The sequence below is a fragment of the Molossus molossus genome, unplaced genomic scaffold (assembly GCF_014108415.1).
Source record: "Molossus molossus isolate mMolMol1 unplaced genomic scaffold, mMolMol1.p scaffold_m16_p_19, whole genome shotgun sequence".
NCBI classification, from domain to species: Eukaryota; Metazoa; Chordata; class Mammalia; order Chiroptera; family Molossidae; genus Molossus; species Molossus molossus.
The window spans coordinates 17,651,562-17,668,409 of NW_023425354.1; the positions used below are offsets into that span (position 1 = coordinate 17,651,562).

At 37.9% G+C, this 16,848-nt stretch overlaps 1 protein-coding gene and 1 pseudogene across 7 annotated transcripts in view; both read left to right on the forward strand.

Moving 5' to 3' along the window:
- The window catches only part of GGNBP2 (gametogenetin binding protein 2), a 35,296-nt gene that overhangs the window by 15,372 nt on the left and 3,076 nt on the right, over nt 1-16,848 (forward strand). For 2 of the 7 annotated variants that reach the window (XM_036268219.1, XM_036268222.1), the window contains 6 exons: nt 3,798-3,923; nt 4,014-4,127; nt 10,811-11,020; nt 12,077-12,251; nt 14,229-14,423; nt 16,368-16,515. In XM_036268219.1, coding sequence (XP_036124112.1) covers nt 3,798-3,923; nt 4,014-4,127; nt 10,811-11,020; nt 12,077-12,251; nt 14,229-14,423; nt 16,368-16,515 — 968 coding nt within the window. The remainder of the gene's footprint in view (nt 1-3,797; nt 3,924-4,013; nt 4,128-10,810; nt 11,021-12,076; nt 12,252-14,228; nt 14,424-16,367; nt 16,516-16,848) is intronic. The other 5 variants (XM_036268223.1, XM_036268226.1, XM_036268221.1 and 2 more) reach the window with 4 other exon arrangements.
- Nucleotides 6,222-7,162, forward strand: LOC118633943 (annotated as a pseudogene).

The following is a 16,848-nucleotide window of genomic DNA, read 5'->3' on the forward strand; positions in this document are numbered from 1 at the left end:
ATCGATTTGAGAGAGACACGATTGGCTCCCTCCTGCACTACCTTGACCAGGGCCGGGGTTTGAACTTACAACCTAGGTACATGCCCTTGACCAGGAATTTTGAACCCGAGACCCTTAGGTCCATGGGCTGATGCTCTAACTGCTGAGCCAACTGGCCAGGGCAGTTAATTCATTAACAGGATTTTTTCTGTAATCAGAAACAAAAATTAAAAAAAATTTTATTATGAAAACTGTCAAATGCATAGTAAAGTAGACTACAAGAATGCCCTTGCTCCTAAATTCCTTGACCCCAGATTCAGTAGTACTCATCAAGGTTTGCCACATGTTTTGCTTATTCACCTTTTTCTTTGCTAAGCCAGTCTTAGGTCTCATGTTGTTTTACTGTTAAACATTTCCACATGTATCTCTATATGGTTATTTTCTTTCACAGTGGCAGTGCCATTATAACACTTAACAATATATATATTTTTTCTTTACTGAGTTTAGACAGGGGAAGGGAGAGAGAAACATTGGTGAGAGAGAATATCGATTGGCTGCCTCCTGCATGGCCCACACTGGGGATTGGGCCCACAACCTGGGCATGTGCCCTGACCGGGAATCGAACCAGCGACCTCTTGGTGCAAGAGTCGACGTTCAACCAATGAGCTGCACACAGCCGGGCAACACCTAACAATATTAACTATAATAATCCAATACCCAGTTTATAGTCAGAATTTTTTCAATTGTCTCAAAAAGGGTCTTTTTATATTGACTTGCTAGGATAACACATTATATCTAAATATGGGAGTGTACTCTGAACCCAGTAAAGCTCTACATAACCTAACGTAGTTATCTAAGGATAATTGTTACTTCACATACCTGATTTAATAGTATCTTTAGAGAATTCCTGATTTTGTGAATGCAGAATTCAGTCTCATTTTCTCATTAGACAATAATCTTTACGGACCTGTTGGCTGAAGCTACAGAATAGTATGGTATAATAAAAAGCTTGCGTTCTGTTTTGTTGTTGTGCTTTTTTTTTTGATTAATTCTCACTTGAGGATATTTTTCCATTGATTTTTAGATGACATGGAAGGGAGGGAGGTAGAGGGGGAGAATGAGAGAGAGACAGAGGAAGAGGGAGAAACGAGAGCAACATCAATTGGCTGTCTCCCGCATGACCCCAACCAGGGCAATCAAGCCTGAGACCCTTTAGTCTGAAGGCCAACACTCTTAACTGCTGAGCCAAACCAGCCAGTACATGTTGTGCATATTCTTCATTGAGGAACTGAAAAGCAATAGGTACCCCAGCATCTTACACATCTGTACTTATTGCCATCTTCCTTTAGACACTAGTTCTTCCACTTTTGCTCTGGATTCCATCTCCTCTCTTGTTCTCAGTGATTTCGAATCATTAGATATTTACTTTTATTAAATTGACATACAACTCTTTCCCTGTCTTTCAGCTTAAAACAAAACAAACCTCCATAGACTTCACATCCCCTTTCAGCTACAACCTCACCACGTGGGATGCCAGGTGTTTTAGATTGTTTGCTGAGTTATGGAATGGTATGAATGGAGTTAGTTGATCTTAATCAATGTCTCCTAAGATAGCTTCAGTTATTCCCACATGCCATATGGAGAGCAGATCAGGGAGTACAGTCTGCTTAGCCAAGACTACCTCTCTTCCACTTGGATAGTCACTGCCATGTATACTGCTATGAATTCTCCATTTTATTTATTTCCGCTCTTCCCCCCTTTTCTGTGTAGACTTTATCCAGGGGAAGTACAATCCCGTTGATTAGGTTTCAGCCTAATCAGTTACAAAAACCTAGTTCCGCCTTCCTGAGAGTATTCTCATATCCATGCAAGTAAATCCAGGTTTTTTTTCTGTCTGAAAGTAAGTTTGAGATTTAAAAGAAAGGTCTAGGCAAGATTTATAGGCTTGTAGCCAGTGATCAAAGGTTATCTTAGAGATTGATGTATAAGATGAGGAAGAGTATAGTGAGAGAAGAATTCAATTTAATGGTAAAAAGTTAGTAAAGAAACTTGAGAAAGAGTGGCCAGAGAGGTAGGAGGAAGCTAAGGGAGAAGAGAGTTTTTGGAGGGTCTGGTCAGCTGTGTTTAATGCTGCTTGAGTCCTCAAGGACCTGAAAGTGTCCATTGGCTATAGCAATGCTGACATCATTAGTGGTCTTGATGAGCAGCTCGGTGGTTGAGTGGAAGCAGAATCCAGATTGGAATGGGTACAGAGTGATTGCAGTGTATGGTTGTAATGGATTAAGCTGTGAGTGGAAAGTATGGGAGTAGAACAAGGAAGTGAAAAGACTCCTTTTTAAAAAAGTTTCATCTTGAAGGAGTGATATACAAACATTTGGTTTAGAGAAATTATAGATAAAATCTTGATTTGAGCTGTAAAATTTTTGAAGCTTTCTTTTAGAATAATGCTTTCACATCTCAATGTAGAGTAGTCATTTCCCAGCTCTGATTTCACGAACCCTTTCCTCAGTTATGAGAACTTCAGTTTAAGAGTTATATAGTTTTTGCCCTGTCCGGTTTGGCACAGCTGTTAGAGCATCAGCTTGTGAACTGAAGGGTCAGACTGTACCTGGGTTGCAGGTTCGATCCTTGACCCTGATTTGGATTGTGTGGGAGGCAACCAATTGATGTGTTTCTTTTACATCGATGTTTCTTTCTCTCTCTCTCTCTCTCTCTCTCTCTCTCCCTCCTTTCCATTCTCTCTAAAAATCGATGAAAAAAATATCATTAGTGAGAATTAACAACACAGAAAGTTAATTTAGTTTTTGGAGATTATGGATCACTCAAGTGTAATTAGAAAAAGAAGAAATAGGGGAGTTGAGAGAAGTATGTAAATGGGAGGCAGAGCAGGAGTTAAGGTTTAGTTTAGAAAATAAGAGCACTGCACATTGACCTGAACTTTTAGGAGAGGGAATAGGAAGCTGAATTATGTGTATGACCTTCCATGGTGTGCGTAGGGTTGAGAAATACCCATTTAGCTATACAGAGTTGGTTAAGTAAAGATTTAAAGGTTTTTTTTATCTCAAGTGTCTAAGGAAATGAATTTCTAGGACTGTCGTGAGACCTGCAGAAGAATAGGCAGTCAGTTGTTCAAAATTATGAAAAATTAAGAATATAATTGAATATAGACACATTTCTCTTGGAATGCACACTGCAATAAAGCAAAATGCATAACCAATGCCACATGGGGGAGAGAAAAAGAGAAAATTTTAGTAAGTTCGTAAATTATTTTTTAGTATTTATTACTAATTTGGGCTATGTAAAATATTTATCTTAGTATACTATTTTTACTTTGGTCAATATAAAATTTATTTACTATAATTAGATTAATCTGTGACTTTCCCAGCTACTTGGAAATGTGAAGGGTAGATAATTACATTGAGTAGATCAAAAATTATTATAATTTTCAATTTGTGGAATACTGATCTATATTTATAGTTGAAAATATAATTTCAACTCTTTTGACTTTAAAACATTCCAAGTACATTTGCTCAGAAAATGCTTAGTATGTTAACCAGTTGCTATCTTTATAAATACAAATGTTGTAAAATTGTATCAGGTAAACTTAATAGTTTAGCTGAAGTTTTTATATAAAGATATGAGCACATGTTTAATATTTTAACATGGTTAAAATGAATATGTAATTATATATACAAATTTACAAGCCTATCCTAATATTTTAATGTATTAAAGAGTTCATGATTTTATATATAGACTATAGAAATTATTCCTTCAGATAATCTCAGTGTCACTAAGCTTTGTACTATACTGTACTGCAGTGAAGGGAGCAGTAGCAGTGTCAGTTCAGAGAAGTTAAGTACAGATAAGAGAAGTAGTGAAGACCACAGGAAGGACAGCAAGTGTAGGATCATTTTGCATTATGGACCTTTCCAGGGAACAGCCAGGTAAAATCAAGCAATCCTTTATTCTGCTTTTTAAAATGTTTTTACCCTTATGTATTTCTCCTCCTTACTAATGTTTCTTTCTCTCTGCAGAGGTTGTTGGATGGACGTATGGGAACTAATGTCCCAAGAATGCAGGGATGAAGTAGTTTTAATTGACTCTAGTTGTCTTTTAGAAACACTAGAAACATATCTGCGAAAACACAGGTAGGTGCAAAGGTCATCAAGGTATAGTTGAAAGGTGCCTTAGCTGTCATCCAGAGTAACCTGTCACTGACCTTCATATAATAGTATTCCAACCTTTCCACTAATCCTTGGCCCTAGGCTGAGCTTAATGTTAGGTAGGCAATTCCTTTATGGGATGATTCTCAGTGTTAGCCTTTATGTTGAGCCACCATCTCCTTTTTTGGGTCATTTTTATCTGTTGGTTCCACGTCAGCTTTTCAAGAAACACAGAATGATTGAATTGAGTAAAGTGTGCTTAATTTTGGAAACTCTAGCACTCTTTGTTTTTATGATAGAAGCATTTCATGATGTCATTTTCAAAATTAAAGTTAAATTGGTTTTCACTTAGTAATATTTTGAATTTCCTTCTGTATAGTAATCTATTTTTTTTCCAAAACCTAAAAATAGAGTTGGAATTTATGTGCTTCATGTACTATAAAAGTACAGATTTTTTTTATCTTAGAATTTTCTAAGTGTCATTAACATTTCAAAATTGTTAAAGGGAGGGGAGAGTATAGTAGGAAAGGAATCTGGTAAGGAGCTATCTAAAGATGGACGGGGAGTTGTACTGGTTTAGTATAAGTTTGTCACATGTTGAGTTTTTGGTTGTGTGTTCTTTGACCTTGGGAAAAATATACACAGTTACTTTGGGGACACTTCTAGAAAATACACATGAATGATAAAAACTGGCTTTGTCACCCTGGCTGGTTTGGCTCAGCGCTTAGAGCGTTGGCTCGCGGACCAGAGAGTCCCAGGTTCGGTTCCCACTAAGGGCATGTACCTCGGTTGCAGTTTGTCCCTGGCCCCAGTTGGGTTCGTGTGGGTGGCAGCCTCTTAGTGTGTCTCCCTCACATTGAAGTTTCTCTCTCTCTCTTCCTCCCTTTCTCCTTCCCGCTCTATCTGAAGATAAATGCAAAAGTGTCCTCGGGTGAGGATTAAAAAAAACAAACAACTGGCTTTGTCAAGATTGGTGTTTATATGGTAATGAACTAATGATTTAACTACATACTAAGTGTATTAGGTTTTTTTCTTCAGTTACAAACTTATTTATTCATTTATTCTTTTTCTTTGGTACATGCCCCTAGTGGGAACCGAACTCGGGACTCTCTGGTCCATAGGCCGACGCTTCAGCCACTGAGCCAAATTGGCCAGGGCCAAACATTTTTATTTTTATTTATTGATTTTAGAGGGAGAAAGGAAGAGAGAGACAGAGAAACATCAATTTGTTGTTGCATTTACTTATGCATTCATTAGTTGATACTTGTACGTGCTCTCACCGGGGATGGAAACCATAACATTGGTGTATTAGGACAATGCTCTAACCAACTGAGCTACCTGGCCAGGGCTACAAACTTTGTTTATTTGCTTTTTTGGTTGATTATATCCAAGAGAGTAGAGAGTATATCAATTATTTAGAATCTACTCATAGATTCTTTCCTCTTTCAATATGAATTGTTCTTTATATTCAATATGAATTGGTCCATCAGAAGATAGACCAGTTACTAAATTACTGGTTATCAGAGCTACTATTTTTTTATCCTCACCCAAGGACATTCTTGCCTTTATCTTCGGTTAGAGCGGGAGAGAGAAAGGGAGGAAGAGAAAGAGAGCGAGAGAAACATGGACATGAGAGAGACACATCAACTGGCTGCCACCCACACGACCCCAACCGGGGCCAGGGACAAACTGCAACTGAAGTACGTGCCCTTAGTGGGAACCAAACCTGGGACTCTGGTCTGCAGGCCGATGCTCTAACCCCTGAGCCAAACTGGCCAGGGCTATCAGAGCTAATATTTTAGTTTCCTATAATTTATGTGTTTGGGGGGCAATATAGTATATTTATTTATAAGGTAGAGTCCATTTTGTAAATATCTTAAGGGTAAGGAGAAGTTCAATTAAGAGTATGAGAGAGTAGCTTGGCCTGTATGGCTTAGTGGTTGAGTGTTGACCTATGCACCAAGAGGTCACCGGTTCGATTTCTGGTCAGGGCACATGCCCAGGTTGTGGGCCAAATCCCCAGTTGGGCATGTAGGAGGCGGCCAATCGATGTTCTCTCTCATCGATGTTTCTCTTCCTCTCTCCCTTCCTCCCTCTCTAAAATCAATAAAGAAAAAAATAATAAAAAAGGAGTAAGAGAAATTGCATTGGAGTCGAATGGGTTGGAAGAGATTACATTGGAGTCAGATGGGCTCGAGACACTTCTGGAAGTAACATCACCATGGTTGCCCAGGGTGAACCCCAAGTTCAGTTCAAATGTGTATTGGTTGATGATGGTGGGACTGGGAAAACTACATTTATGAAACAACATCTGACTGGTGAATTTGAGAAGTATTTTGTCATCTTGGGTGCTGAGGTCCATTTCTTTGTATTCCACACTAACAGAGGACCTATTAAGTTCAGTGTGTGGGATACAGCTGGCTAGGAGAAGTTCAGCGGACTGAGAGACAACTATTACATCCAAGCCTAGTGTGCTGTTACAACATTTGATGTAACTTCGAGAGTTACAAGAATGTGCCTAACGTCATAGAGCTCTGGTATGAGTATGTGAAAACATCCTCATCATGATATGTGGCAACAAAGTGGATATTAAGGACAAGAAAGTTAGGGCCAAGTCAGTTGTCTTTGACCAAAAGAAGAACCTTCAGTACTATGACATTTCTGCCAAAAGTATCTACAACTTTGAAAAGACCTCCTCTAGCTCGTCTAGCTTGGAGACCCTAACTTGGAGTTTGTTGCCATGCCTGCTCTTGCCTCACCAGAGGTGGTCATGGACCCAGCTTTGGTAGCACAATATGAGCATGATCTAGAGATTGCTTAGACTGCTGCTGTCCTAGATGAGGAGGACGACCTGTGAGAAAGGGAAGCTGGAGCCCAGCATCAGAAGTCTAGTTTTATAGGCAGTTGTCCTGTGATGTCAGTGATGCAGCGTGTTTGCCACTTTATTATAGAGCTAAGCAGAACGTGTTTGGGATGCTGAAAGAGATGAATGGGCTTCATCAATGTGGCAGATAAAAAATATATATATTTTTTGGACCTGCATATTTAGCTGTTTTGGAACATAGTCGTTTGCTTATTGAGTTTCAGATATCAAGACTGCTATAGTCACTTCACTATTCATTGATGAAACCATGTTTGTTACAGTCATTCCCATTCCTTTCTGTTTAGAATCAATAAAATTGTATTGCAAATGTCTAAAAAAAAAGAGATTGCATTGAATATCTGGATTCTTCTGATTATAACTTGGTATAAGTTACTTGATTTTCTTGTGCCTCATTTTTCTTCTTCAAGAAAAAATGGTAGTACTGATCTTATAGGACTTATTGTAGGATTAATTTGTTGTGGGGATTGGTGATACATAGTAAGGATTACTTAGAATGCTACTTAACATACAGTAAGCATTCAGTGAAGTCAGTGAACGTTTGCTTGCCAGATTTGCAAGTCCTTGTTACTCCTGTGTATCTAGTTCTTGTTTTAGGTTACTTTTGAAAACAAGATAAACCACTTTCATTCTTATGGCTTTCATATAATTTTTAAAAATCACTTTACTTATGCATATGTTACTTGTGATCACATAAGTAACAAACATATTAGACTATTCTGAGGATTTAAAGCAGTACAGTGTGGGGGGAAAATATTCAAGTTTTTTTATTGGCATTGTATGATATTTAACCATTTATTTACCAGAAAATGTAAGCTTACTATTTATGACCTGAAAATAATTTGTTATTTCTGTATTCTTGCCCATTTATCCCTCTAAGGGGAAGGCTTTAAAAAAAAAAAAAAATGGCCCAGCTGGTGTGGCTCAGTGGTCGAGTGTTGACTCATGCACCGGGAGGTCACCGGCTTGATTCCTGGTCAGGGCACATGCCCAGGTTGTGGGCTCCATCCCCAGTGGGGGCATGCAGGAGGAGGCCAGTCAATTTTCTTTCTCTGAGCCACATCAGCCCGGCTTGTTTTCAGCAGTAGTCTATTTTCCATTTTTTGAGGGATTGCTGTACTGTTTGCTATACTGGCAGCATCATATTACAGTCCTCCAAAGGTTTTCATTTCTTTACATCCTTGCCAACACTTGTTCTCTATTTTTTTTTATAGTTACCGTACTGACATATATGAACTGATATTATATGGTTTTGATTTGCATTTTCCTGGTGATTAGTGATATATTGGGCATCTTTTTATATGCTTGCTAGCCATTTGTATATCTCTGGAGAAAGGTCTGTTTATCTCCTTTGCCATTTTTTTTTTTTTTTTATCCTCATCCGAGGACATTTTTCCATTTTTTGTACAGATAGAGTGGGAGGGAGAGAGAGGAAGAGAGAGAGAGAGAGAGAGAGAGAGAGAGAGAGAGAGAGAGAGAAACATCGATGTGAAAGGGACACATCGAGTGGCTGCCACCCGCACGACCATCCAGGTCCAGGGACAAACTGCAACCGAGGTACGCGCCCTTAGCGGGAACCGAACCCAGGTCTCTCCGGACCGCAGGCCGACGCTCTAACCGCTGAGCCAAACTGGCCAGGGCTCCTTTGCCCATTTTTAACTGGATTTTTTGATTTGTTATTTATTTTATATCCTTACCCAAGGACATTTTTTGCATTCATTCTCAGATAGGATGGGAGGGGGAGAGAGAGGAAGAGAGAGAAACATCGATGGGAGAGGAGAGACACATCTGGTTGCCACCCACACGACCCCAACCGGGGCTGGGGGACAAACTGCAACCGAAGTATGTGCCCTTAGCGGTAATCAAACCTGGGCCCCTCTGGTTCACAGGCCAACACTCTTAACTGCTGAGCCAAACCGGCCAGGGCATTTTGTTATTGAGTTGTAGGAGTCCTTTGATTTTATCCCCCCCCCCCCCTTGATTTTAGTGAGAAAGGAAGGGAGAGAGAGATAGAAACAGATGAGAGAGAACATCGATTGGCCGCCTCCTGTATGTCCCCCACTGGGGATCTGGCCCATAACCTGGGCATGTGTCCTGCCTGGGAATCAAACTAGTGACCTCTTAGTGCATGGGTTGACACTCAAGCACTGAGCCACACCGGCTGGACAGAGTTGTAGGAGTCCTTTGTATATTCTGGATATTAATTCCCTATCCATTTGCAAATATTCCATTGGTTGCCTTTTACTCTGTTGACTGTTTCCTTTGCTACAATGAAGCTTTCAGTTTGATATTGTCTCCTGTTGTATTTTTGCTTTTTCCCCTGTGCATTTGATGTATCTAAGAATTATTGCCTCTTCCAGTGTCAATGAAATATTTCTCTCCTGTGTTTTCTGTTAGGAGTTTTATAGTTTCAGGCCTTAATGTTTAGGTCTTTGACCCATTTTCAGTTAATTTTTAAATTTACTTGTCAACATTATTGCCTCTGTTTACCAAGTGGGCTTAGAGCTCCTATTTTAACATGTTCATTTTAGGAAACACAGTTACCTTCATTGAGCCAGAAAGATGTGTGTAAAAGCTAATGCGTGGCAGTGTAAGGGTAAATACTATAATAAGAAGTGTAAATCAAATAAGAGGAACACAGAGGAAGGTTGAATTCTAGTTATGGGAATTGCAGAAGGCTTCTTTGAGGATGAACAAATGGATGGATTTAGGCAAAGGGAGAAGGATGTGGAGAGGCGTGGGAAGGAAAAATGACTTTGAAGTAGGGACCTATGAATTATATTCAAAGTAGTCCATTATACAGGGTATCCCCCCAAAATGTATACTGAGTATCTATAGAGTCAATTACATTTTGAAACATGGTCTTCTACACTTTTGCCACATTATATACACTTGAGTTTGAGACATGTTTGTATGTATATGTTGTCTGTTTTATAACTCTATTGAGAAATGTGCATTTTTGCATAGGAATATGATGTTTTGGAAACCACCAGTAAACTAAAAAATACATGTATCTCTTTCCCACTCTGGAGCATTGTTGCTCCCTGCCCCCAAATTGCTTAGCTAGTGATGAACTGAAATAAAATGTAGTAAAAATTTGACTCATAGTTTACTAGCTGAAGATACCAACTATTGTCAGAGGCTGAAAGGAAAGGGATTCTATAAGTCATTGATTTGTAGCCTCTGTTGTTTTATTATTGACCCGTGCAAATGGCTTTTGAAGTGGCGATATGCTAGTGCTTGACAGCTAATATTTTCTGGGCATGTATTTTATGAACAAGAACTTACCTGCTTGTATTTTTTTTAGACCCCTGTGCTTTTCTAGTTAAAATCATTTGCAAATAAAGATCTAGCTATACTCATGTAATATCTAAATTTGTATCTTAATGTGTATGTTTTTCATTGTGTATGAAGGCTTTTTAATTTTCATTTGTTTATTTTAAATAAATCCTCGATATTTTTCCACTGATTTTTAGATAGAGTGGAAGAAGGAAGGGGGTGGGGAAAGAGATTGAGAAACATCCATTGGTTACCTCCCACACGAGCCTAACTAGGGCTGGGGATCGAACTTGCAACCCAGGTATATACCCTTGACTGGAATTGAACCCACAACCCTTTGGTCTGTAGGTTGATGGGCTAACTGCTAAAATAAACCAGCCAGGGCTATGGAGGCCTATTTTTAAATGCTGTACATGGTAAGGGCTGTGTCATTGTCTAGTACGCTGTTATATTCCTCATGAAATAATTACACAGCCAGTTCTTAATTTGAGGTTTTTCTTCTTAACAGGTTTTGCACTGATTGTAAAAACAAAGTCCTCCGAGCATACAATATCCTCATTGGTGAACTTGATTGCAGCAAAGAGAAGGGCTACTGTGCTGCGCTTTATGAAGGTTTGCGGTGCTGTCCACATGAACGACACATACATGTTTGCTGTGAAACGGACTTCATTGCACATCTTTTGGGTCGTGCTGAGCCAGAGTTCGCAGGAGGGTATGAGTATGTAATTTGCTAGAACGGGCTATCTAGCGCTTTGCTTCATTTTATTACCGAAAGTTTATTTTCATCACCTTCTGCCTCAGTACATATATGTATAAATTAAAGTGTGCCTGTAAAAATTTGATTTCTTTAAAATATGCGTTTCTTAATTGACTAAGTAACAATAGGGAGAAAGTGTTCTGTGGTGTTTGGCGCAGTTCTCTGTTCCTTATTGCTTGAAGTAGGCAGGCTTTTTTTTTGGCTTTCATTATTATAGATTATCATTTTTATTTGAAAATGATTAGAAGGGATATTTTTCCTCGTCCATGCATTTTCATATTTAAATTTTGTTCATAATAATGTTTTCTGCATAGGAAGTTAGGTCTTTGCAGCAGGGGGTTAAAGAATACTTTATTAATGTAATTCATGAACTGTGTATAATTATACAGGAATCTAAAATTTTATCTCTAGCTTTGTTGTGAAAATAATATCAGAAAAAGTTGTTTATAGAATAAATGGAACCCATTTCCCTTTGCGTTTTGTGTAGCCAACTCTCATTTGAGTGCCTACCTTCGGCTAGGCATTTAGAATACAAAAACTCCTTTTATCACTGAAATTCTGTGAACACTTCTACCAAAGATTGGCCTAGAAGGCTTTTGCCCATGATTGAATCAGTTTGGCATTGCCTTTTTCCATTTATCCTAAAACGGAAAAACAAAAACCAAATAGGCATTGGCTGTAATTGGAAAGTGAAGAGAATTGTCATGCCTGCTATGAGCTGGACACTTGTATGTGACTTCTCAGTGCCCCAAAAACTATTTAGAGCCAGTTCCTGAATTACCTTATTTTTAGCAATATTAGGACTGAGTTCTGCCTGCATGTGTATTTCTCATTAGTTATATACATGTGTGCTTGTGTATTTATCTATGCATTAAGTGAGTTTGAATGTATAATTGTCTTGTTATTAGGTTGTTAATAGGTATGAAAATTGTATTTAAAATCTGAACTTGCAGGTGTGTTACTCATCCTTTACTGTTTCAATTAGGGGAATTTTGTATGATTTATTCTCCTTTATAGGCGAAGAGAAAGGCACGCTAAGACAATAGATATAGCTCAAGAAGAAGTTCTGACCTGTTTGGGAATTCATCTTTATGAAAGACTGCATCGGATCTGGCAAAAATTACGAGCAGAAGAGCAGACATGGCAGATGCTTTTCTATCTTGGTGTTGATGCTTTACGAAAGAGTTTTGAGGTAAGAACAGTGGGCTGCTTCGGTGTCCAAGATTGCTTAGGCAGTTATTGGACTGAATCTTAGTGTAAGCCACAAGTCTCACCTTGCCTCAGAGGGCTGCAGTTCACTGAGACGGTGTTGTAGCTTTTGCGGGGTAAGGGATAGGTTTCCTGGAGAACTAGAATTTAGAAAAGTTTGTGGATTTTTCTTTGTTTTTTAGTCATGTTAGTCTGCCAGCCTTGGCATTTCTCTGAGTAGAAAACTGAAGTTGGTGATTAATTAACAAGATGCTGCTGTGAAACATAACTAATGAAAAGTTAAAAGCAGCTCCAAAATAGTCCGGCCGGTGTAGCTGAGTGGTTGAGCGTCAACCCATGCACCAAGAGGTTGCCAGTTCGATTCCTGGTCGGGACATATGCCCAGGTTGTGGGCCCCATCCCCATTTAGGGGCATGCAGGAGGTGGCCAGTCGATGTTTTCTCTCATCGATGTTTCTCTCCCTTTCTCTCTCTCTAAAATCAATAAAGGAAAAAAAATTAAAAAAAAAAAAAAAAAAGCAGCCCCAAAATAAGCAACAAAATCAGAAACCTTTAATTAGTCACAGTTTGCTTGCTAATGTCTAGTAATATGAAGTAAATGCTGTCAAAATGCTATAATGTAAGAATTACTTCTTAGAAGTACACTGAAGGCTTTTTATAATGTTGCTATTGAGTTCAGTGCTTGTGATTTGGTACCCTCTTATTTTTCAGTTAAACACAGTAGAACATAAATTTTTGGCTAGTGAATATTTTGTTATATTTAGGACATGGTTGTAATTCTTTATCTGGTTCACAAGTCCCTTTTGATAATGGTATGAAATCTACAAACTCTTTTTTTCAGAAGCCCATTGTGAACTTAAAGCACTGTTCTGGGGAGTCTGAAGAGATTTGTATTAGTTCTTTTTTTTGGTACATGCCCCTAGCGGAAACCGAACCTGGGACTCTCTGGTCCGCAGGCGGACATTCCAACCACTGAGCCAAACCAGCCAGGGCAGAAATTTGTATTAGTTCTTGTTGAACACATTTCTTATTCCTTTTCCTTTTCTCTTTGTATGTTTGTGTCTTCAAAAACTAGACCATCTAATGGGGTTAAATAGTCTTCTCATTGTGTGAAGAAATGAATGTTTATTTTTCTGTGTTAAAATTCTGAAATTTGAAATTAGAATATGCTGATTTGGAATAGGAGTGTAAGTCTACCTTTCCCATAGGGGTTATTGTATATTCACGTCCTAAATACATTTTAATACTGTCATCACTTAAGGTATTAAAATTTGAGATTCTGCCCTGGCTGGTTTGGCTCAGCAGTTAGAGTGTCTCCCCTCGGACCAGAGCTGCAGGTTGGATTTCTGGTTAAGGGCACGTACCTCAGTTGTGGTTTGATCCCCGACCCTGGTTGGGGCATGCGGGAGGCAACCAATCAATGTGTGTCTCTCACATTGATGTTTCTCTCTCTTTCTCCTCTCTCTCTCCCTCCCACTATATCTGAAAATCCATGGAAAAAAATATTCTCAGGTGAGGGTTAAAAATATTGTTTTCTTTTGTGGGGACTATCTGACAAAATTGCAGCATGAAATAGTCAGTTTCTGTGTTTGTAGTATCATTTAAAATTAATGAGCCCTGGCCGGTTTGGCTTAGCGGTTGGAGCGTCGGCCTGCAGTACAGAGAGACCCGGGTTCGGTTCCCGCTAAGGGCACGTACCTCGGTTGCAGTTTGTCCCTGACCCTGGTTGGTCGTGCGGGTGGCAGCCACTCGATGTGTCCCTTCACGTCGATGTTTCTCTCTCTCTCTCTCTTCCTCTCTCTCCCTCCCGCTCTATCTGAACAAAAAATGGAAAAATGTCCTCGAGTGAGGATAAAAAAAAAAAAATAATAATAATAATAAAATAAAATTAATGAGCATTTACATGAAAAATAAAGGAAGTTTTGACCAATTATTCACCCTCAACTTTGTTTTTGTAATAGATGACCGTGGAAAAAGTACAAGGTATTAGCCGATTGGAACAACTTTGTGAAGAATTTTCAGAGGAAGAACGAGTAAGAGAACTCAAGCAAGAAAAGAAACGCCAAAAACGGAAGAATAGGCGAAAAAATAAATGTGTATGCGACATTCCTACTCCCCTACAAACAGCAGATGAAAAGGAAGTAAGCCAAGAGAAGGTAGTATTTCTTAATATTGACTCATGAATAGATAAATAGTACTGCTTTTGCTAGATTTCGGCATTTTTACTATGCTTTTTTCAGAATATGAGCTCCTACCTTTTTTCCTACTATAATCTGTATAATCCAAATTTTTAAATATGTGTTTGTTTTATAAAGACAATGTTGGATAGTTATCTTTTCCCTGATTAGTATGCTGTTAGATCAAAGTCCAAATGTGGAAAGTTAATTCCCTTTGCATTCTTAAAAAGTAAGGTACCCATGAGCTTTTGTTTATGTGAATTATGTGAACATTTACTGTATTAGACACTAAAATAGAGAAATTTAAAATTATTAACTCTTAAAAAAAAACATGAATAACTTTTTTTTCCTTTCTATCCTCACCTAAGGATGTTTTTTATTTATTTTAAATAAAGAAGAAGGGGGGCATAGAGAGGGAGGGGGAGAGCGAGAGCAAAATACATAAGTGTGAGAGAGAGACATCTATCGGTTGCCTCCCATATGCACCCTTACTGGGGATCAAACCTGCAGTCTGGGTATTTGTCCTGACTGGGAATTGAACCTGCCACCCTTTGGTGTATGGGTTGACGCTCCAACCAGCCAAGCTGCCTGGCCAGGGTTGAATAACATTTTTTGAAAAATAATTATTTTCAAAAGAAGAGGTTGGAAAGGTGGCATTATTTTGTATTTTTGCAAATCTCTTTAATATTTGGCTTAAAGAGAATCAGGTGTATTCTCTTAACCTGATTCTGCATTCAGTCTATTTTCCTGTGTTGCTTGGTTGAAGCATATGAAGAAGTATAATAGATATGTATGGTAGCAAAGGGAGGAGTATTTTAATATAAACCTTTTCAGATAGTTGTGGATATTCTTTGGCATTACAACTCAACAAATGGTAGTTTCTTAAAGATAGTTGCAATGTGGAACCTGACACCTTGTCAGTGACCTTTTCATGCTCTGTTAAATTGAAATCCATTGGTGTGTTTTGCACTTTGAATAGCTCTTTTATTCATGTATGATTTTGTAACAGAATACATAGATTATTTGAAAGATACGGGTTCACTGAATATCTTTCCAGGTATTGATATTTTATTATATAATATTAGATAATCACATTAAAGCCACAACTGATCTCATCAGAAAGGTTTTTTAGTATTGGGAAACTTGAATCTCATTGTGCTTGCATATGCAAGTTTTCAGAATTCTTACTGTATTTTGAAAGATAGAATTTTATCATTAACAGCAAGTACTGTTCGTGGTTTTCCTTGAGGTGATAGGCTGACTTCATTCATTTTTGAGAAAGTATCTTTTAAATATCCAAAGTCTGAATAACCATAGTTTGTCTTCACTCTTTCTTTCAAGTGAAATTGATATTCCAGGAAAATAGGAGCTAGTTCAGCTTGCAGTTCAAACAGTTGCACAAGTACTCTTCCTTGAGACAATGATTGTACTTTGCTATATAGCAAAAGTGTTTTAAGGCTATTAAAGACATCTACTCATGGGTTGATATTTAATAAAATTAATATTTTTACTGCTTTAAAGGCATTCATAAGTGAAATATATATCATCTATCTATCTCCTGAGAGTGCTTGACAAGTGAAGGATATAGTGACTATTAGTACACTTTGGTTGTCACTGCCTTGATTTCTGTGCTAGAGCCCTAGGAACTTTTTCCACTGTTGCTTTTATATTATTAGTGTAAGTGTCAATACAGCGAAGAAGGCAGATGAGTCTTAATATAATGATGAAAAGAGTTTTGACCTAAGTAACCATTAACTCTTAACTTGCTTTTAGTTGGTTCAGAATCTTGAAGTGAATTAATATTTTTTGAGAATAGAATTTTTTATTGTTAACCTCATAACTCATGTCTAATTGGTTAATGTAAGTGTAGCCATTATGGAGGTAAAGCTTTTTAAAACTGTCTCTTAATATTGATCCTTAAAGGAAACAGATTTTGTAGAAAACAGCTGTAAAGCCTGTGGTAGCACTGAAGATGGTAATAATTGTGTAGAAGTAATTGTTACCAACGAAAATACATCATGTACCTGTCCTAGCAGTGGCAATCTTTTGGGGTCCCCTAAAATAAAGAAAGGTAAGTAAATACAATTTCTTTTAAAATTCATTCACTCTTAAGTTTATTTTTTTCTTTCTTTTAAATTTAAGAGCTGTTAGAGATGCTATAACCTAGAATTTAAGAATTGCTTTACAGTACCAAGAGTATTATTTAGTCAGACACTTAATATTTCTTTTTTTCTTTATGGTGCTTGATTTGTTAGTATTTGATAAAAAAACAAACTGTTAATCCCTAATCATATTTTCATTATTTAATTTTTTGCTTTCAATAAACCATCTATTTTGAAAAATTTTTATAGTCCTTAGATGGTTCACTCTTTGTCTTAACATATTTATTGGTATGTTAATTGTA